General features: G+C 38.5%; 1 protein-coding gene across 1 annotated transcript in view; it reads left to right on the top strand.

The window, feature by feature from the left end:
• The window catches only part of CAGE1 (cancer antigen 1), a 46,808-nt gene that overhangs the window by 15,805 nt on the left and 9,010 nt on the right, over positions 1-21,993 (top strand). The window contains exons 6-11 of the mRNA XM_066372679.1: positions 1,453-1,602; positions 2,810-2,920; positions 8,590-8,670; positions 8,902-9,009; positions 11,050-11,154; positions 20,104-20,174. Of these exons, the coding sequence (XP_066228776.1) occupies positions 1,453-1,602; positions 2,810-2,920; positions 8,590-8,670; positions 8,902-9,009; positions 11,050-11,154; positions 20,104-20,174 (626 nt within the window). The remainder of the gene's footprint in view (positions 1-1,452; positions 1,603-2,809; positions 2,921-8,589; positions 8,671-8,901; positions 9,010-11,049; positions 11,155-20,103; positions 20,175-21,993) is intronic.

Raw genomic sequence — 21,993 nt, 5'->3', positions numbered from 1 at the left:
AAGTTGGAAGTATCATACTACCTGATATCAAACTATAAAACAAGTCCATTCAACCAATCCAAATAGCCTGGTATTGGCATAAGAATGGGCATATAGATTAATGGAATAGAACAAGAGATCCCAGAAATAAACCAAATAAACAAAGCCTTTATGGCCAATTAATATTAGACAAAGGGGGCAAGAACATACAATGGAGTAAAGACATTTTCTTCAATAAATGGTGTTTGGAAAATTGGGCAAGTACATGCAAAGAAAAAAGAAAAGAAACTCAATCACTAACTTACATTATATCCAAGTAAAAACTCAAAATGGATAAAAGACTTAACTGTAAGTCATAAAACCATAAAAATCCTAGAAGAAAACATAGGTAGTAAAATCTCAGTCATCCCTCATAGCAATATTTTTGCTGATATATCTCCTTGGGCAGGGGAAACAAAAGAAAAAAAATTGAGGTACATCTAGGCCATTTTCTCAGTGTGGTCTGGGAGTGTCTGTGAGGTAAAAAATATTAATAGGAAGAGTTCTTGCTTTTTACATTCTCATTCTTTCATTAATATACAGTGAAATTTTCCAGAAACTAAATGACATGTGATGCTGTAATTGTTTTCATATTTGATACAATATGTGAAGCAAATATAAGAATCTAGCTGTCTTCCATTATGAAGTCAGCATTAAAAATATTTGCCAAAAATGTAATAGTCCCATTATTTTCACTATTTTTTTGTTTTGGAAGATGTGGTAGTTTTTATTTTTATTATCAAATTGTTGTTTATATTGACACAATAGATTTATTGTTATTTAAAAGTAAAATTTTTTTTTCTGTATTTTTCTGAAGCCGGAAACGGGGAGAGACAGTCAGACAGACTCCCGCATGTGCCCGACCAGGATCCACCCGGCACACCCACCAGGGGGCGACGCTCTGCCCACCAGAGGGCGATGCTCTGCCCCTCCCTGTCATCGCTCTGTTGCGACCAGAGCCACTCTAGCGCCTGGGGCAGAGGCCGAGGAGCCATCCCCAGCACCCGGGCCATCTTTGCTCCAATGGAGCCTTGGCTGCGGGAGGGGAAGAGAGAGACAGAGAGGAAGGAGAGGGGGAGGGGTGGAGAAGCAGATGGGCGCTTCTTCTGTGTGCCCTGGCCGGGAATCAAACCCGGGACTTCTGCACGCCAGGCCGACGCTCTACCACTGAGCCAACTGGCCAGGGCTAAAAGTAAAATATTTTTAAATGTTCTCACTTTTAATTTCTAGTACAATAAATATTGATAGATTTAACCTACATAAAATGTTTCTGAGGTCCTCAATAATGTTTAAGAGTATGAAGGGAGCCTGAAAATTAAAAAGTTTGAAAACTATTCAGAGTTTTTAAGAGTGATATTCTATTCAGCATTTTACATTAAGAGTAATCCAGATTGTTTGCCTTTATTGTGACACATCTAAATTGTGTACATGTAGGATGCGATGTTAATACATTCTAATTTGTTCCTGAATTGCTCACTTTGTGAAGAAGAGAGCCTGAATCCTCCAGATATGAAAAGGACTTCTCAGCCAGCCTTCAAAATTCACAATCTGCTGGCTCTGATCACAAGACTTCTCACATGCCAGGTAATAATAATAATTTAAAAGAGGACATTTTTATTGGGTGGTGGGAGCAATACAAAGGTTGGACTTAAACCAAAAGAGGCAATGTGAGATGACAGAATTAAGTTATGGAAGACAGCCTGACCAGTTGGTGGCGCAACAGATAGAGCATTGACCTGAACCACTGAAGACCCAGGTTTGAAACCCCAAGGTCACTGGCTTGAGCGCAGGCTCACCAGCTTGATGCAACTACAAGTTGATGTTTCTCATCTCTCTCCCTCCCCCCCCCCCCCCTATAAGAAAAAAAGAAAAGAATGGAAGACAGAATAGAGATCCTTTGATAAGCCAATTAGTCTTTCCTTCCTCCTACTGATTTTTTCTGTTTATCTCTCTTCAACACCAAATTCTCTCAAGTCTACAACATAGTAACATAATAAAATTAAAAAAATAAAGATTCCCAGAGAAATGCTTCACTTGGTACTTTCCATGTTTCAGGAAAGCTTTTCAGAGCAGTAGTCTTACACTGTACCTAATACAAGTTAAGCTCTTAAGAAGCACTCACCAAATATTTGCTGACTTCCCAACCTGTTCTTGGAGCCTTTTAAGTTTACTGTTTCTGATCTTCATAGGTTATCTCTTACACCGTTCTTTATATTATCCAGCTTTTTTTAAAGCATGAAAAAACAAACCAAAGCTTAGAATACTGACTTTCTTGTTTGAAGTCTCACATATGATAAAGTGGCAGAGTCGTCTGACTCCAATATATATATGAGCTTCTGACCTTAGGTTATTGTGGTACAAGCACCTTCATTCTGGGTACTCTGAAAATATCTAGAGTTTCAGTACTGATGAGGGTGTCTGATTATTTTTGTGTCAGTTACAGTAGTATGTCTAAAATTTGGATTTGTAAACTGACTAGGTTAAGAGGGATACATGTATGAGTTCACGAGCATGTATAGTTATTATAAATGAGTGTTAACCTTCCATTGATTATACTAATCTGTCCCAATAACAATTTATATATGAGTATAAATCTATATTAATTCTTTCCACACTAACCCTTTATTGAATGTCTTACAATGAGTGATTGAAGAATTGTGTTTAATATTATTTTATCTCCTTTGGTTTGGTTACTAATTTTGGGAGGGAGATTTGTTTCATTTGTGTTTTTTCCTTCTTTTAGCTTTACTGAAAACAATGTTAATCTGGCTTCTCAAACTGTTATCTTTAGGACATCAACAATCCTGATGCTGAACCTTTCAAAGAGAGTGAGAAAGTTAGTGATCCATTGCTACAAAAATTGAAGAACTTCCATTTTAAAAAGAAAAATTTAGATGAAGAGGTACTGTATGTATTCTCCATTCTAAAAATTGTATTATTTTCAGTGAAAAATAGTCAAAGTAAAGGGTAGCAGAAAGGGCCTGACCTCTGGTGGTGCAGTGGATAAAGCATTAACCTGAAACACTGAGGTCGCTGGTTCAAAACTCTGGGCTTGCCTGGTCAAGGCACATATGGAAATTGATGCTTCCTGTTCCTCCCCCTGCCTCCCATTTCTCTCTCTCTCTCCTCTCTAAAATGAATAATTAAAAATTAAATAAAAAAGAGGTAGCAGAAAAGTACAAAGATACTCCTAAAATTTGGATTAAAAAAAGAATTGTTTTTGTGGTCAGGTTAGCTTTACTGTAGCCCTCACTAGGAGATATATTGATCAACATTTGACTTACTTTATAGTGTAAGTCTGTATTAGAAACTCTCATTCATCTACCAAAAAAAATGGTATGATTTTTTTTCACTTTTACATGTATTTTGACATTTCTGTAGTGATTTCAAACTTTATCACTTGGCATAATGGGTAAACTGGAAACAAGCCATTCTATTTCTCACTAGCTGTACCCAGCCACGTGTTGCTGTGGCTCAGTCTGGTTAAATGGAAAAGAAAGAAAAGAGAAAGCGCACGTTTCTAATATGTTTAATTTCACAATGCTTGTGGGTATACAATATTTTTTGTTGTTCCATTGTCTGTGCAGATATAGAGATTGTCTGGTTTGCCGAGTGTAGAACACGCAACATATAATTGTCCATGTGAGAAGCAATCTGTGTGTAGATCTAAAGCGCACAATTCTAAAGATTGGCCCTGAGCTTTCTTGATGGTGATTGCAACGCCAATCGGATTGAGAACTGCAATCTCTTAAATTGAAATGGCATATCCATTAGAATCATAGGAATGCGAGGAATAAGGACATTTCACCTTTGAAAGGTCCTGTCAAGATTGTTGCTTCTACGACATTGCTCATTAATTTTTTACAGTGCACAAACCCAAACACTTCGTGTTTTTTTGTTTGTTTGTTTGTTTTACAGAGACAGAGAGAGGGATAGACAGGTACAGACAGACAGGAACAAAGAGAGATGAGAAGTATCAATCATCAGTTTTTTGTTGCAACACCTTAGTTGTTCATTGACTGCTTTCTCATATGTGCCTTGACCGTGGGCCTTCAGCAGACTGAGTAACCCCTTGCTCAAGCCAGCGACCTTGGGTCCAAGCTGGTGAGCCTTGCTCAAACCAGATGAGCTGCGCTCAAGCTGGCGACCTCAGGGTCTCGAACCTGGGTCCTCCGCATCCCAGTCCGATGCTCTATCCACTGCACCACCACCACCAGGTCAGGCAACACTTTATGTTTTACCATGAAATCCATCAGTGATTTCAGCTTCTGTCTGAAAACATGTGCTGTGATGTCATGCCTATCCACAGGTGATTGGCCAGGAAGTAAGAGCTGTTGTATATCGTCCCAAGGTGGATTGCATGTGAATGTAATGAATAGGTCTGGACTCTCGTAGTGACGAACATACGCAATTGCATCTTGAGCATACTCATGCATATGACGTGGACTGCCTGTATATGAAAATGGCAAAATTGTTAGTCTTCCAACGTTAGTTGTATTACCATCATTTACAACTGCATCTCACAAATGAACGTATTCTTCAGAGCGAAGCTTGGTCTGATTCAAACGGATGAATATCAAACGTTCTGTTTCGATTTTTTTATACATATCTATGATGTATTGGTGAAACAATTGACGGCATTTTAAAATGTGATTGTCTTTATTCTCTCGAATCATTAATCAGTATGAATAATAGTTCATTGCGCTGCATTTCATATTTGTTTCTTCACCACTGACTGGATTTATCATCTTAACATTGAAGTGATATCCATCAGCACCATCCCAAAAAATGATTGGATATTGCAGGGCATCGTAGCATCGATGAGTTTCTGCAAGTTTTGTCAATTGATTGTTTCTCCAATGAAGAACAATATCTCTAGGTTGGAATTGATCTCCGACTATAACAATTGCCACACCATCTATAGTTGGAGCATTGAATCTTCGCACATGTTCTCCAGCAGCCGTTCTGTCAGCATGAATAACAATCTTGTGTGTATCAGATGGCATCATGTCAATTGCTGTTTTGAACAAATGCACTAAATTGTTTTTTTCGTGAAGAAGCTCTTGCAGTTGGGAAACGATGGACCTTTTTATGCCAGTAGAAATTCCGCAGTATGAATTTAATTCATCATTGCCATCACAGATGAAATACATCTGTAGGAATTTATGTTGACCATCTGGGAACAGAAGCAGGGAGCCGGCTTTATGATAAATTTGTCCTTTCACTTTGAAAGTTGGCATGAATTGAGCTGTTACAATTTCTGCGCCGAACAACATCATTTGGAAGCATGAGTTCTATTTCTTGATGTTAGATAAGAAATGCTTTGATTCAGTGGTATATCTGGCAAGCAAATTTTTAATGGCTCTGGCAGTTCTCCAAATTGAGGCAGTTTAATTTTTCCAGCTACACAACACATTCCTTTTGTTTCTCCATTAAATTTCAGAGCCTTGCAATAAGGACACACTTCAGTCATAGTGCCAATGAGAACATGCCGGCTCAAACTATAATCATCAGCTGGGTTGTACCAGAATGCAAGGTGATTGTAATTGCATTATTGATGAGCACGGAGTTGTGTTTGATGCTGATCTGCTGTTTCTTGTTGACGTCTTTCAGCCACTGTCAGCCTGTTGCGTTCATTCTGTTGAGAACAAAGCAGATCTGAAGCTGCAGAACACAATTGCCGTGATCACAACCGTGCATCCCCAAGTCTGAGTGCACGTAAATGGATCGTAAATCAGAAACATTGAAATGGAATCATAAAATATTTAGTATAGCGTGTGTTGCTTTTAAAAAACAACAGATGGCGCTGTTTTTCAAAAAAAGCATGTTTTGCCTGACCAGGCGGTGGCGCAGTGGATGGAGCGTTGGACTGGGATGAGGAAGGATCCAGGTTCGAGACCCCGAGGTCGCCAGCTTGAGCGCGGGCTCATCTGGTTTGAGCAAAAAGCTCACCGGCTTGGACCCAAGGTCGCTGGGCTCCAGCAAGGGGTTACTCGGTCTGCTGAAGGCCCACGGTCAGGGCACATGTGAGAAAGCAATCAATGAACAACTAAGAAGTCGCAATGCGCAACGAGAAACTAATGATTGATGCTTCTCATCTCTCTCCGTTCCTGTCTGTCTGTCCCTGTCTATCTCTGCCTCTGTTAAAAAACAAAACAAAACAAAACAAAAAACAAAAAGCATGTTTTTACCTGTCACAGGTGTGACATCTATATCTATATAATAGTAGGTATATAAAAAAGAGCACATATTCAAATGCAACGTTATAGCAAAATTTCAAAGCAATTGGTGAAGAACTTTCAGAGATTTAAGATTTTGAACAAACGAACATTTACATTTTTATTTATATAGATGTGGGACAAGAGTAAAGGAAGAGGCTCCTGAAATTTCTTCAGTTATTCTTTTCTTAGTATAATGCTACAGAGATTAAAGGACAAAAGAGTGTAGGTTAACTAGGGAAGGTGATAATAGTATGTTAACTTGTGCTGTTTTAAATCTGAGAGGAATACAAAAGTGACAAATTTATCTTGACTAAAGCAATAAAAGCATTCAAATCTGGGATCTTGGATCACTATAAACAAATTTAGTCCTGTACTATAAGGAAATTACTTTTCCGAATTGAGGTAGATAGGAAATGTGTTGCAGGTATCCTGGGGAATCTTTTATCTCCTATCTAACCTGTAGAGCAGGGGTCTCAAATTTGCGGCCCGCCGAACAATTTTGTGCGGCCCGCAGACTAATCCACGAAGTTCAAAATATTTTGGATAAAATTAAGTAAGCCTAGGGGCCTACTTGTATTTTTCATTTCTCTAGCATCCTAGCTAGATATTAGCTTAGTTAACAGCAGTTGTGATGCGAACTACAGTTTCTGGTCGTTTTGTGACACTGAGTAAACTGCATGTACGATTGTGCTTGTTGTACTGATTTTTTTTTGTTTTCAACTGCAGTGAGAAAAGTGTTGCGTAACAGTTGCCTTTTGTAGACCTAGTGCGGCCCGCCGAATGGCTGTGATCTTGCTCTGCGGCCCACATGCTGAGTTGAGTTTGAGACCCCTGCTGTAGAGAAAACGATCAAGAAATAGACAGACATGCTCAGAAATTACTGTCCTCCACTTCTTAAACCAGTCTTCAAAAGTAAACACAGTTGAGGATTGGAGCAGGATGGAGCAGAAATACAATTTCAGAAAAGGCACATAGGGCTAAGTCCAGAGGAAACCATATGCAAGGAATTCTCTCCCAGGGGAGTGTTACAGGATGAACTTTGCTCCTCCAGCAGTGAGTTGCAACAACATGTGTGAAAATGTTGTCTGCTACGGAAGCTCATTAGAGACTGTACCCTGGGTTTTTCCTGGGGGCTTGTTCACATAGGCACCTTCTGCCTAGCACTCACCAAAATTACAAATGCAAAGAGGTGTTCAGTGCAAACCACAGTCTTTGTACAAATATGTTAGGCACAGTGAAGCCTCCCACCATTCAAGTCCCCAGATACAGTCAGGGGGCCACCTGGTTAGCAGATCATTATAAGAGCAACCTCTAGCCTGCTCTGCCAACTCTTTTCTGGACAAGAGCTGTAAAAACAGTGTATCTTTTGGAGACCAGGGATTGGACTGTGTATGGCAGGGGTCCCCAAACTTTTTACACAGTGGGCCAGTTCACTGTCCCTCAGACTGTTGGAAGGCCGGACTATAAAAAAAACTATGAACAAATCCCTATGCACACTGCACATATCTTATTTTAAAGTAAAAAAACAAGCCTGACCAGGTGGTGGCACAGTGGATAGAGCGTCGGACTGAGATGCGGAAGGACCCAGGTTCGAGACCCCAAGGTCGCCAGCTTGAACGTGGGCTCATCTGGTTTGAGCAAAGCTCACCAGCTTGGACCCAAGGTCGCTGGCTCCAGCAAGGGGTTACTCGGTCTGCTGAGGGCTCGTGGTCTGGGCACATATGAGAAAGCAATCAATGAACAACTAAGGTGTCGCAACAAAAAACTGATGATTGATGCTTCTCATCTCTCTCCATTCCTGTCTGTCTGTCCCTATCTATCCCTCTCTGTCTCTCTAAAAAAAATTAAATTAAATTAAAAAAAATTAAAGTAAAAAAACAAAATGGGAACAAATACAATATTTAAAATAAAGAACAAGTAAATTTAAATCAACAAACTGACCAGTATTTCAATGGGAACTATGGGCCTGCTTTTGGCTAATGAGATGGTCAATGTCCAGTTCCATATTTGTCACTGCTAGCCATAACAAGTGATATGACATGCTTCCGGAGTCGTGACATGTGCACCCCACGTCACCGGAAGTAGTACTGTACGTGAGGGACGCAGTGCTTTGCAGCGGCGCCACATACAGTACTCCGGGAGCACAGGATGCATTCACTGACCACCAATGAAAGAGGTACCCCTTCCGGAAGTGTGGTGGAGGCTGGATAAATGGCCTCAGGGGGCCACATGCGGCCTGCAGGCTGTAGTTTGGGGGCCCCTGGTGTATGGTTTGATGATATCATAAATATTACAGAATGCAGTTTTATTTTTCTCTCCTCTGAAATATAAAATGCATTTTTTTTCTTAGCTATGGAAACATAAAGACAGAATTGCAACTTTCAGAGAATTAATTGCTAATGAGAAAGCATTTCAAGATCAGGTTATTGATGTGAGTTTAACTTTTACTATGTACTGTCTGTCTTTGACATAAAAATCATAATTTCAGATATTTATATTCTTTCAGTAAATTTGTTTAAATCTTTCTAACTCTAAGTTGTATACTTCTATTATTCTAGCCACTAAAGATTTCTTTGTTTGTTTCACTAAGAAAGTATTTGTTTTCAAATGCTCAAAAGAGTGTGAAAGTACTGAAAGTCAGCACAAGTGTATTTAATCTCAGGTTACAGACTTTGATTCAAATGAAGCCAAGAATGTTAGAGATGTACCTACCTTATTGGAAGCCAAACTAGATAAGTACCACAGTCTAAATGCAGAGCTTAATATCTTGGTAAGAAAATTTGTTTTTCTTTTTTGCTTTGCTATCATTTTTATACACAACACCATTTCATTAACAAGTTTAAGAAATTATCAACCTACAAAAAAAATTTGCCCATAAAAATGGTCACACACTGGCATTGTGGCAGTATAATTCACTGAGAAATTATAAAATTGAAGTTTGCATCTTCAGGTTTTGAAATTTTATGTAATGTCCCATCTGCTTTCTGTTTAGACTGATCAGATTAATTTCTTTCAAAATGTAGAAATCAAATTATATGTGCAATTCTTTCATAGTGAATGAAGCATATTTACATCATTGTGCTACCACCATTCTTATAGCAATAGCTGTTTACAACAACCATGATTAAGGGTGGTTTGGGAAACAACACTCATAGTTTACTTTAGGTGGCATTTAAAGATAAAGGTGTCACTGCAGAAAAGAAATGGTAATGTTACTTAATGGTGTTAGCTAATGGAATGGTAGTAATTATTTTATGGTATATTTGTGTATCAGATAAACAAATTGGATACTTTAAACTTACACAATGTTATATGCCAATTATATCTCAATGAGGCTGGAAAAAAATGAAGGCAGATAAAACAGGAAAAGTATTAGAAGTAAATAAAAATATGATCTTGGTAGCTAAGTAGTTATAGAGTTACAATCCAATTAGATCCCACTATAATGAAAAGGTGGTTAATTAACATAATTTATTTTTCACAGCAAAGAAGTCTACCATACTTCTTTCTTTTAAGTTTTATTTATTTATTTGTTTATTTATGAGGGCCAGGGAGAGAGAGACAGGAACATTGAGCTGCTCCAGTATGTGTCCTGACCCGGGAATCAAACCTGGCAACCTCTGTGCTCCAGGACGATGTTTCAGCCAACCAAGCTATCTGGATAGGGCTTAATTTTTATTGATTTTTAGAGAGACAGAGAGAAAGGAGAGGGAGAAAGGTGGAGAAGCAGATGGGTGCTTCTCCTGTGTGCCCTGACTGAGAATCGAACCCAGGACTTCCACATGAGCTGAATCTTTTTAAAAACCAGCAATCATTTACGCAAGTGAGAATCCTTATCAAACCTGAAAATGCAGCCCTGGCCGGATGGCTCAGTGATAGAGCGTTGGCCCAGTGTGTGGAAGTCCCGGGTTCAATTCCCAGCCAGGGCACACAGGAGAAGCGCCCATCTGCTTCTCCACCCTTCTCCCTCTCCTTTCTCTCTATCTTTTTCTTCCCCTCCTGCAGCCAAGGCTCCATTGGAGCAAAGTTGGCCTGGGCACTGAGGATGGCTCCTTGGCCTCTGCCTCAAACACTGGAATGGCTCCAGTTGCAACTGAACAACGCCCCAGATGGGCAGAGCATTGCCCCCTGGTGTGCTTGCCAGGTGGATCCCAGTGGGGCGCATGCAGGAGTTCGTCTCTCTGCCTCCCAGCTTCTCACTTCAGAAAAATACAAACAAACAAAAAAAAACCAGCAACCTGGAAATGCATCATCATCCACAACATCAGTGCTTACTCAGAAGCAAGTAAGTCTCTACATTGGTAACATATGGAAGGAAGGTAGTGAAGGGTTGGGACTAACAAATATTTGTATTCACCAATAGGTGTTTAATGATTTGCAAAACTATTTCATTGTGTTAAATTGGAAAAAAGCTAAAACATAATTTCTGCTCCTTTGCTCTAAATGCAATCTAAGATCTGGTTCATAGCAACTTTAAAAAATAATTTATTAAATTGATTGGGTTGACATTGGTTAAGAAAATTATTCTACTTTCAAGTGTTCTATAATACATAATCTGTATATTGCATTGTGCATTCACCAACCAAATCAAGTCTCCTTTTGTTGCCACCCTTTTCTCTCTCCCCTGTCCCTTTGATAAATACCATACTATTGTCTGTGTTGGTCCATAGTATCTCTTGATTCATCTACACTACAACTCAGTTTGAGAGAATATTGGAATAAAGTATAGCTCACGGTTCCCATTTGTCCTTAGCATCCATACTTTCACAGCTATTTCCAGGTTAATATTTTTACTTGTGTTTCTCCATAGATTACAAAATTGGGAAATCATCTAGAGTCAAAAGACGACCACTGCACCAAACTCATTGAAGAAAATGACAAGTATCAAAGACATTTAGGCAACTTAATGAATCAGGTACAAATATTCTTACAGAAATTTCTCTTTTAAAAACTGTGCCAAATATAAAAAAAATAGAATCTTGGAGCTAAAAAGGATCTGAGAGAGACATTTATATTGATTTCCTTTTACTTTGCAATGGCATTATATAAAACAAACTCCATTAGCCTTTTAGCTGAAAGTTACCAACAGGATGTGTCTATCTTGCTATCAGTAATTTTAAGTCTTAATATTGCTACTTCATTTTGAGAGTAATTTAAAATCTTGCCTTCTCGGTGTTCTAGTTTGTTTTTTAGAAACTGCGTTGGCCATGGCCGGTTGGCTCAGTGGTAGAGTGTCGGCCTGGCATGCAGAAGTCCCGGGTTCGATTCCCGGCCAGGGCACACAGGAGAGGTGCCCATCTGTTTCTCCACCCCTCCCCTCTCCTTCCTCTCTGTCTCTCTCTTCCCCTCCCGCAGCCGAGGCTCCATTGGAGCAAAAGATGGCCCAGGCCCTGGGGATGGCTCCTTGGCCTCTGCCCCAGGTGCTAGACTGGCTCTGGTCACAACAGAGTGACGCCCCGGATGGGCAGAGCATCGCCCCCTAGTGGGCGTGCCGGGTGGATCCCGGTCGGGCGCATGCGGGAGTCTGTCTGACTGCATCCCCGTTTCTAGCTTCAGAAAAAAAAAAAAAAAAAAAAAAAAAAAAACTGCGTTAACAGCCTGACCGGGTGGTAGGGTATCAACCTGGGACACTGAGTACCCAGTTTCAAAACCCTGCGGTTGCTAGCTTGAGCATGGGCTCATCCAGCTTGAGTGCAGGCTCACCAGTTTGAGCGTGGGGTCATAGACATGATCCCATGGTTGCTGGCTTGAGCCCAAAGGTCACTGGATTAAAGCCCAAGGTTGCTAGTTTAGGCCCAAGGTCGCAGGCTTGAACAAGGGGTCACTGGCACGGCTGGAGCCCCCTAATCAAGGCATCTATGAGGAAGCAATCAGTGAACAACTAAAGTGCCACAACTATGAGTTAATGCTTCTCATCTCTCTCACTTCCTGTGTGTCTGTCTCACTAAAAATAAAAAAGAAAAAAGAAACTGTGTTAACATATGGAATCAGTGCAAGTAGCCATCAGTAGACCAGTGGATAAAAAAGCAGTGATACATATATACAATGGAATATTACTTGACAATAAAAAGGATGGAATTTTATCATTTACAACAGCATGGGTGAAACTACAGGGTATTATGCTAAGTGAAATAAATCAGTCAGAGAAAGACAAATACTGTATGATTTCATTTATATGTGGAATCTAAAGAACAAAATAAATGAACAAACAAAACAGAAACTGACTCATAAATACAAAGAACAGAATGATGGTTGCCAGAGAAGGAGGTTGGGAAACTGGGTGAAAAGGGTAAAGGGATTAAGAAGTACAGATTAGGCCTGACCTGTGGTGGCGTAGTGGATAAAGCGTCGACCTAGAAATGGGGGTCACTGGTTCGAAACCCTGGGCTTGCCTGGTCAAGGCACATATGGGAGTTGATGCTTCCAGCTCCTCCCCCACTTCTCTCTCTCTGTCTCTCCCTCTCCTCTCTAAAATGAATAAATTTAAAAAAAAAAACTAAAAAAAAAAAAGAAGTACAGATTGATAGTCACAGAATAGTCATATAAAGCACAGCATAGGGAATATAGTCAATAATATTGTAATAACTCTGTGTGGTGCCAGGTGAGTACTAGAAATAACAAGGAAATACTTTATAAAGTATATGATTGTCTGACTACTATGCTTTATACCTGAAACCAATACAAAATAATGTGAATGTAAAAAAAGGTAACTTTCCCTTTACATGAATCTATGGGTATTGTGAGTTTTTCTTTTTTTTTGGGGGGGGGGGCGTTTAATAAAACACTTTTGTTTATTTTTTAATTGGATTTATTAGGGTGACTCTGGTTAACATAATTATATAGTTTCAGGTGCCCAATTCTACAACACATCTCTGTATACTGTATTGTGTATTAACGCCCTGCCCAAGTAAAGTCTTTGTCCATCACCATTTATGCCCCATACCCACCTCTACCTAATGCCCCTAGCAATCACCTCACTGTTGGTCATGTCCACGAGTTTTGTTTTTTTGGTCTATCCCTCCACTTCCCTCGGCCAACCCCCCATCATTCCCTTTATATGTGTCAGCCTGCTCTCTATGTATGGATCTGTCTCTATTTTGCTTGTTAGTTCATTTTGTTCATTAAATTCTACATACGAGTGAAATTAAATGGTACTTGTCTTTCTCTGATTGACTTATTTCACTTAGCATAATAATCTCCAAGTCCATCCATGCTGTTTTAAAAAGCAAGGTTTTCTTCTTTTTTACGGTCACACAGTACAGGGGATCCTCAGGTTACAACACAGTTCTGTTCCTATGACAGTAACATAACCCGAAATTTGGTGTAAGTTGAAACACACCCTAGCCTATGTCATTTACCTGTCCTAACACAGTTGTAAAATCATAATCTAGAACGAAAAAACACAACTAAACCACAGAAAAAGGAAAAAGACATAAATATACTGTCCTGTACATTGTACTTCTAAACTAAGTAGTACATCCACATAGTCTGTAAGTACGATGCTAACAGCGTAAACCAAGACACTCACATCTTAATTTTTTTTTAATTTATTTATTAAATTTAATGCAGTGACATTGATAAATCAGGGTTCATATGTTGAAACAAAACATCTCTAGATTATTTTGATATTTGATTGTGCTGTGTACCCCTCCCCCAAAGTTAAATTGTCTTCTGTCATCTTCTATCTGGTTTTCTTGTGACCCTCCCATCCCCCAACCCCTCTCTCCTTCTTCACCCCATCCCCCCTCCCCCCACGCCCCACCCTGTTGCCATCCCATTCTTGTTCATGTCTCTGAGTCTCATTTTTATGTCCTTTCTATGTATGGATTCATATAGTTCTTAGTTTTTTTCTGATTTACTTATTTCACTCCGTATAATGTTATCAAGTTCCATCCATGTTATTGTAAATGATCCGATGTCATCATTTCTTATGGCTGAGTAGTATTCCATAGTATATATGTACCAAAGCTTTTTAATCCACTCGTCCTCTGACAGACACTTGGGCTGTTTCCAGATCTTTGCTATTGTGAACAATGCTGCCACAAAGATGGGGGTGCATTTCTCCTTTTGGAGCCGTTCTATGGTGTCCTTGGGGTATATTCCTAAAAGTGGGATAGCTGGGTCAAAAGGCAGTTCGATTTTCAGTTTTTGGAGAAATCTCCATACTGTTTTCCACAGTGGCTGCACCAGTCTGCATTCCCACCAGCAGTGCAGGAGGGTTCCCTTTTCTCCACATCCTCGCCAGCACTTATTCTGTGTTGTTTTGTTGATGAGCGCCATTCTGGCTGGTGTGAGGTGATACCTCATTGTGGTTTCAATTTGCATTTCTCTAATGCAGGATTCCCCAAATTTTTTACACAGGGGGCCAGTTCACTGTCCCTCAGATCGTTGGAGGGCCAGACTATAAAAAAAACTATGAACAAATCCCTATGCACACTGCACATATCTTATTTTAAAGTAAAAACACAAAATGGGAACAAATACAATATTTAAAATAAAGAACAAGTAAATTTAAATCAACAAACTGGCCAGTATTTCAATGGGAACTATGCTCCTCTCACTGACCACCAATGAAAGCGGTGCCCCTTCTGGAAGTGTGGCGGGGGCCGGATAAATGGCCTCAGGGGGCCACATGCAGCCCGCGGGCCATAGTTTGGGGACCCCTGCTCTAATGATTAGTGATGTTGAGCATTTTTTCATATGCCTATTGGCCATCTGTATGTCCTCTTTGGAGAAGTGTCTATTCATCTCTTTTGCCCATTTTTGGATTGGATTGTTTCTCTTCCTGGTGTTGAGATTTACAAGTTCTTTATAAATTTTGGTTATTAACCCCTTATCAGATGTATTGTCAAATATGTTCTCCCATTGTGTAGTTTGTCTTTTTATTCTGTTCTTGTTGTCTTTAGCTGTGCAAAAGCTTTTTAGTTTGATATAGTCCCATTTGTTTATCCTGTCTTTTCTTTCACTTCCCTGTGGAGATAAATCAGCAAATATATTGCTCCGAGAGATGTTGGATAGCTTACTGCCTATGTTTTTTTCTAAGATGCTTACGGTTTCACGGCCTACATTTAAGTCTTTTATCCATTTTGAGTTTATTTTTGTGAGTGGTGTAAGCTGGTGATCTAGTTTCATTTTTTTGCAGGTAGCTGTCCAATTTCCCCAACACCATTTGTTAAAGAGGCTGTCTTTATTCCATTGTATTTCCTTACCTCCTTTGTCAAATATCAGTTGTCCATAGAACTGTGGGTTTATTTCTGGGTTCTCTGTTCTGTTCCATTGATCTATATGCCTGTTCTTATGCCAGTACCAGGCTGTTTGGAGTACAATGGCCTTGTAGTGTAACTTGATATCAGGAAGTGTGATACCTCCCACTTTATTCTTCTTTTTTAAGATTGCTGAGGCTATTCGTGTTCTCTTTTGGTTCCATATAAATTTTTGGAATATGTGGTCTATATCTTTGAAGTATGTCATTGGTATTTTAATTGGTATTGCATTGAATTTATAGATTGCTTTGGGTAAAATAGACATTTTAATGATGTTTATTCTTCCTAACCATGAGCACGGTATATGCTTCCACTTGTTTGTATCTTCCTTGATTTCTTTTATCAATGCTTTGTAGTTTTCCGAGTATAAGTCTTTAGTCTCCTTGGTTAAGTTTACTCCTAGGTACTTTATTTTTTTTTTAATTTAATTTTATTTTATTTATTCATTTTAGAGAGAGAGAGAGAGAGAAGAGATAGACAGGGGGGAGGAGCTGGAAGCATCAACTCCCATATGTGCCTTGACCAGGCAAGCCCAGGGTTTCGAAACGGCAACCTCAGCATTTCCAGGTCGACGCTTTATCTACTGTGCCACCACAGGTCAGGCCTAGGTACTTTATTTATTTATTTATTTTGGTTGTAATTGTGAAGGGGATTGTTTCCTTAATTTCTCTTTCTGACTGTTCATTGTTGGTGTATAAAAATGCCTCTGATTTCTGAGTATTGATTTTATATCCTGCCACTTTGCTGAATTCATTTATCAGGTCCAGTAGCTTTTTGACTGAGACTTTAGGGTTTTCTATATACAATATCATATCATCTGCAAATAATGATAGTTTTACTTCTTCTTTTCCAACTTGAATTCCTTTTATTTCTTCTTGTCTGATTGCTCTGGCTAGGACTTCCAGGACTATGTTAAATAAGAGTGGTGAAAGGGGGCACCCCTGCCTTGTTCCTGATCTTAAGGGGATTGCTTTTAATTTTTGCCCATTGAGTATGATGTTGGCTGTGGGTTTCTCATAGATGGCTTTTATCATGTTGAGGTATGTTCTCTGTATTCCCACTTTGCTGAGAGTTTTGATCATGAATGGGTGCTGGGTTTTATCAAATGCTTTTTCTGCATCTATTGAAATTATCATATGGTTTTTCTCCTTCTTTTTGTTTATGTTATGAATCACATTGATTGATTTACAAATATTGTACCATCCTTGCCTCCCCAGAATAAATCCCACTTGATCATGGTGTATGATTTTTTCCATATATTGTTGGATCTGGTTTGCTAGTATTTTGTTGAAGATTTTAGCATCTATATTCATCAGAGATATTGGCCTATAATTTTCTTTCTTTGTGTTGTCTTTGCCTGGTTTTGGAATCAGAATTATGCTCGCCACATAAAAGGAGCTTGGAAGTCTTTCTTCCTCTTGAATTTATTGAAATAGTTTGAGAAGGATAGGAGTTAGTTCTTCTTTGAATATTTGGTAGAATTCCATTGTGAAGCCATCGGGCCCCGGACTTTTCTTTGTTGGGAGTTTTTTGATAACTGTTTCTATCTCATTTGGTGTAATCGGTCTGTTTAGGTTTTCTGATTCTTCCAGATTGATTTTTGGAAGATTGTATGTTTCAAGGAATTTGTCCATTTTATCTAGGTTGTCTAGTTTTTTGGCATACAGTTCTTCATAGTATTTTCTTACAATATTTTGTATTTCTGTTGTGTCAGTTGTTATTTCTCCTCTCTCATTTCTAATTTTATTTATTTGAGTCCTCTCTCTCTTTTTCTTGGTGAGTCTACTTAAAGGTTCATCAATCTTGTTTACCTTTTCAAAGAACCAGCTCCTAGTTTCATTGATCCTCTGTATTGTTTCTTTAGCCTCTATGTCATTTATTTCTGCTCTGATCTTTATTATTTCCTTCCTTCTACTACATTTGGGCTTTACTTGCTGTTCTTTTTCTAGTTCTTTAGGATGCAGGGTTAAGTTGTTTATTTGAGCTTTTTCTAGCTTCTGAAAGTGTGCCTGTAGTGCTATGAACTTCCCTCTTAGTACTGCTTTTGCTGTGTCCCATAAATTTTGAGTTGTTGTATGCTCATTGTCATTTGTTTCTAGGAATTTTTTTATTTTATCTTTGATCTCATTCTTAATCCATTCATTATTTAACAACCTGCTATTTAGTTTCCATGTGTTTGAGAATTTTTGAGCTTTTCTGTTGTGGTTCATTTCTAGTTTCATGCCATTGTGATCGGAGAAAGTGCTTGATATGATTTCAGTCTTTTTAAATTTGTTGAGAGCACTTTTGTGCCCTATCGTGTGGTCTATCCTAGAGAATGTACCATGAGCACTTGAAAAGAATGTATATTCTGCTGCTTTAGGGTGAAAGGTTCTGAAGATATCTATTAAATCAAGTTCATCTAGTGTTTCCAATAAGTCTGCTGTTTCTTTGTTAATTTTCTTTCTTGAGGATTTATCTAGTGATGTTAGTGGGGTATTGAAATCCCCTATTATTATAGTATTGCTGTTGATCTTGCCCTTTAAATCCATCAAAGTCTGCTTTATATATTTGGGTGCTCCTATATTAGGTGCATAGATATTTATAATAGTTATATCTTCCTGTTGGATTACTCCCTTTATCATTATGTAGTGGCCTTCTTTATTTCTTACTATATCCTTTGTTTTAAAGTCCAATTTGTCTGATATAAGTATTGCTACCCCAGCTTTTTTTCATTTCCATTTGCATTAAATGTTTTTTTCCATCCTTTTACCTTCAATCTATGTGTATCTTTTGTTCTAAGGTGTGTCTCTTGTAGACAGCATATGTATGGGTCCTGTTTTCTTATCCACGCAGCTACCCTATGTCTTTTGATTGGATCATTTAATCCATTTACGTTTAAGGTTATTATTGATATGAAGTTGTTTATTGCCATTTTCTTCTTTAAAGGTGTATTCCTTTTTTGCTATATTCTTTTCCCACTTTGATCTGTTTACAACAGGCCCCTTAACATTTCCTGCAGCATTGGTTTAGTTGTAATGAATTCCTTGAGTTGTTTTTTGTCTGGGAAGCTTTTTATTTCTCCTTCGATTTTAAACGATAGCCTTGCTGGATAAAGTAATCTTGGTTGTAGGTTCTTGTTCTGCATTACTTTGAATATTTCTTGCCATTCCCTTCTGGCCTCAAGTGTTTCTGTTGAGAAGTCGGATATCATCCTTATGGGGGCTCCTTTGTAGGTGATAGCTTTTTTTTCTCTTGCAGCTTTTAATATTTTCTCTTTATCGCTTAGCTTTGGTATTTTAATTATGATGTGTCTTGGTGTAGGTTTCTTTGGGTTTCTCTTTAATGGAGTCCTCTGTGCTTCTTGGACTTGTGAGAGTTTCTCTTGCATTAATTTAGGGAAGTTTTCAGCTATGATATGATTGAACAAAGTCTCTATCCCTTGTTCTTTTTCTTCTTCTTCAGGAACCCCTATGATGCGGATGTTATTTCTCTTCATGTTGTCACAGAGCTTTCTAAGGGTTTCCTCTGACTTTTTGAGTCTCTTTTCTCTTTTCTTCTCTGCTTTCATGGCTTCATTCCAGTTGTCCTCCAACTCGCTGATTCGATCCTCAGCTCTATCTATCCTGTTTTTAATTCCTTCCATTGTGGTCTTTATTTCTGATATTGTATTTGTCATCTCCGACTGATTCTTTTTTATACTTGCTATTTCTTTATTTAGGTGTTCATAATGACCATCCATTGTTGTTCTAAGATCCCTAAGCATCCTTACAATCATTATTTTGAACTCTGCATCTGGAAGTTTGATTATTTCCATATCACTCAGTTCATCTTTTGAAGGTGTCTCTTGTGGTTTCATTTGGATTGCACTTCTTTGTTTTCTCATTGTCTGTTTTGGGGGTTTTTATTTGTAGAGTTGGTTGAGTCTAGGCTTGGTGTTGTCTGCCTCCAGTTTTCAGTTATTTCTCATCTTAATTTTTTTAAGTTTTATGGGAGTGAGTATAGTAAACTCAAAACATCGTATGTTGAAATTGTCGTAACCTGATGACCCCCTGTATATGATTCCATTTATAGGAAAAATCCAGAATGGTCAAATCTATGACAGAAAGTAGATTAGTGGTTGCCCAGGGCTAGGGACATGGAGGGTGTAGGGAGTGACAGGTAAGGGATGTGAGGTTTCTTTTTGGGCTAATAAGACTATTTTAGAATTGATTGTGGTGATGAATGCACATATTTGTGAATACATGAAAAGTCATTGTACATGGTATACTATGTGAATAATATCTTAATAAATGGTTAATAAAAACTTTTTAAAAATAAACTGCATCAACTTTAACCAAATGGACTGTATTCCTTAGCACCACTTGTCTGGAAGACAACAAGATCATAGTTGTCTCACTGCATTTGTCTACTTTTTGTCACTATCGGCATGATGAACAGACACATTATAATTCCATTTCTATTTCTGTTTTCAAAATATAATCATATTTTGCCTGTTATAAAACTTTCATTCATGAGAGTCATAATGGAACTTCAATTTGTCGAGATTTTCAAAAGAAAAAAACCCACAAAATTAAAATTCTAGAATTTATCCAAGAATAATTTAAACTTATTTTTTCAAGGTTACATCATATGAAGAAATTATTAAATGTGCTGACCAACGGCTCAAGATATTTCATTCCCATATTACACAGTAAGTAGAAAAAAAGCTTAATTTTTAATTTTGTAAACATTTGCTGATGTTTTATTTTGCTCTCTGGCTTGTTAGATTCATTTGTCCTTAGACCCTTAGAAAGAAGAAAAATGAAGATTTATACATTTTAAAAAATTTATGTATGTATGTATGTATTTTCTTTAGGGAGAGAGGAAAGGATAGAGAGAGAGAAACATCTATTTGTTATTCCACTTATTTATGTATTCATTGGTTGATTCTTGTATGTGCCCTGACCCCAGGGATCAAACCCAAAACCTTGGAATATTGGAACAACACTCCAACCAACTGAGCTACCCAACCTGGGCTGCAGTTTTATAACTTAATACCATTTTTCAGTAATACAGTTAGTCTGTTGAATGTCTGGACTATTTGAATCACCAGAGTTTCATCTTCTGTTCTCAGAGTTCCTTTTGATTTCAGGGAAGGAGGGTACGGGCGTGAGCAGTGAAGGAATCAGTGAGAAACATCCAATGAATTTTGGAGAACATTGCTGTGGTATTCAGTAAACTAACATTGAAATGCTTAGGATTTATTCACAAAGAGTTTTTTAATGTACCCCAAATGAAACATGCATACGTATATAAAGAATCAAATAAACTTTTTCTTTACAATGAAATTTAGCTTGAAACACTCCCAAATTGGTGTTTTCACATTCTGCAAAGTTTTCTACTTACTTATTATCCTAGTTTCTCATGTGCTTCTTCCTTTATCCTCTCTCCAATTTTATTTATACTATTCTGGCTATTTCTAGAGCTTAGGCACCTCCCAATATATGAACTTTGTATAAGGCTAACTCACCACAAGATAATTGAAGACAGCATAGTTTTTTGTAATTCAGAAAGTTTTCTTTTGTTTTTTACTATTGTTTCTAAGCAGAATGAGTGATTTAAATTTTTTTCTTACTTTTCAGACTGATGTAGGCAAGTTTTAAATTTGGTAGGGGCAGGCAACATTGTTGTACACTTGAGAGCAATAAAATTAGACTCCCCACTACTTTAGAATCTAGAAAACAGCCCAATCATCAGGGGCTCATGAAATACAAAAATAATGAATAACCAAATATTTTTAAAACAATATCAAATTGCCTGACTGGTGGTGGTGCAGTGGGTAGAGCATCCCCCTGGGCCGCTGGGATCACAGGTTTGATACTCCGAAGTTGTTGACTTGAGCATGGGCTCATCCGGCTTGAGCCCAAAGGTTGCTGGATTGAAGCCCAACGTTGCTGGCTTGAGCCCAAGGTCACTGGCTTGAGCAAGGGGTCACTGGCTTGGCTGGAGCCCCCTGGTCAAGGCACATAATGAGAAGCAACTAATGAACAACTAAAGTAATAACAACTATGAGTTGATGCTTCTCATCTCTCTCCCTTCCTGCCTCTCTCAAAAAAGGAAGGAAGGAAGGAAGGAAGGAAGGAAGGAAGGAAGGAAGGAAGGAAGGAAGGAAGGGAGGGAGGGAGGGAGGGAGGGAGGGAGGGAGGGAGGGAGGGAGGGAGGGAGGGAGGGAGGGAGGGAGGGAGAGAGAGAAAGAAAGAAAGAAAGAAAAAGAAAGAAAGAAAGAAAGAAAGAAGAAAAAGAAAACAGCCCAATAAAACTAAACTGAGTTGAACACTAATAACAACTATGAGTTGATGCTTCTCATCTCTCTCCCTTCCTGCTTCTCTCAAAGAAGGAAGGAAGGAAGGAAGGGAGGGAGGGAGGGAGGGAGGGAGGGAGAGAGAGAGAGAGAGAGAGAGAGAGAGAGAGAGAGAGAGAGAAAGAAAAGAAAGAAAGAAAGAAAGAAAGAAAGAAAGAAAGAAAGAAAG

The sequence above is a fragment of the Saccopteryx leptura genome, chromosome 3 (assembly GCF_036850995.1).
Source record: "Saccopteryx leptura isolate mSacLep1 chromosome 3, mSacLep1_pri_phased_curated, whole genome shotgun sequence".
Lineage (NCBI taxonomy): Eukaryota > Metazoa > Chordata > Mammalia > Chiroptera > Emballonuridae > Saccopteryx > Saccopteryx leptura.
Note: the sequence above shows the minus strand (reverse complement) of the source record. Positions and strands in the feature narration are given on the sequence as shown.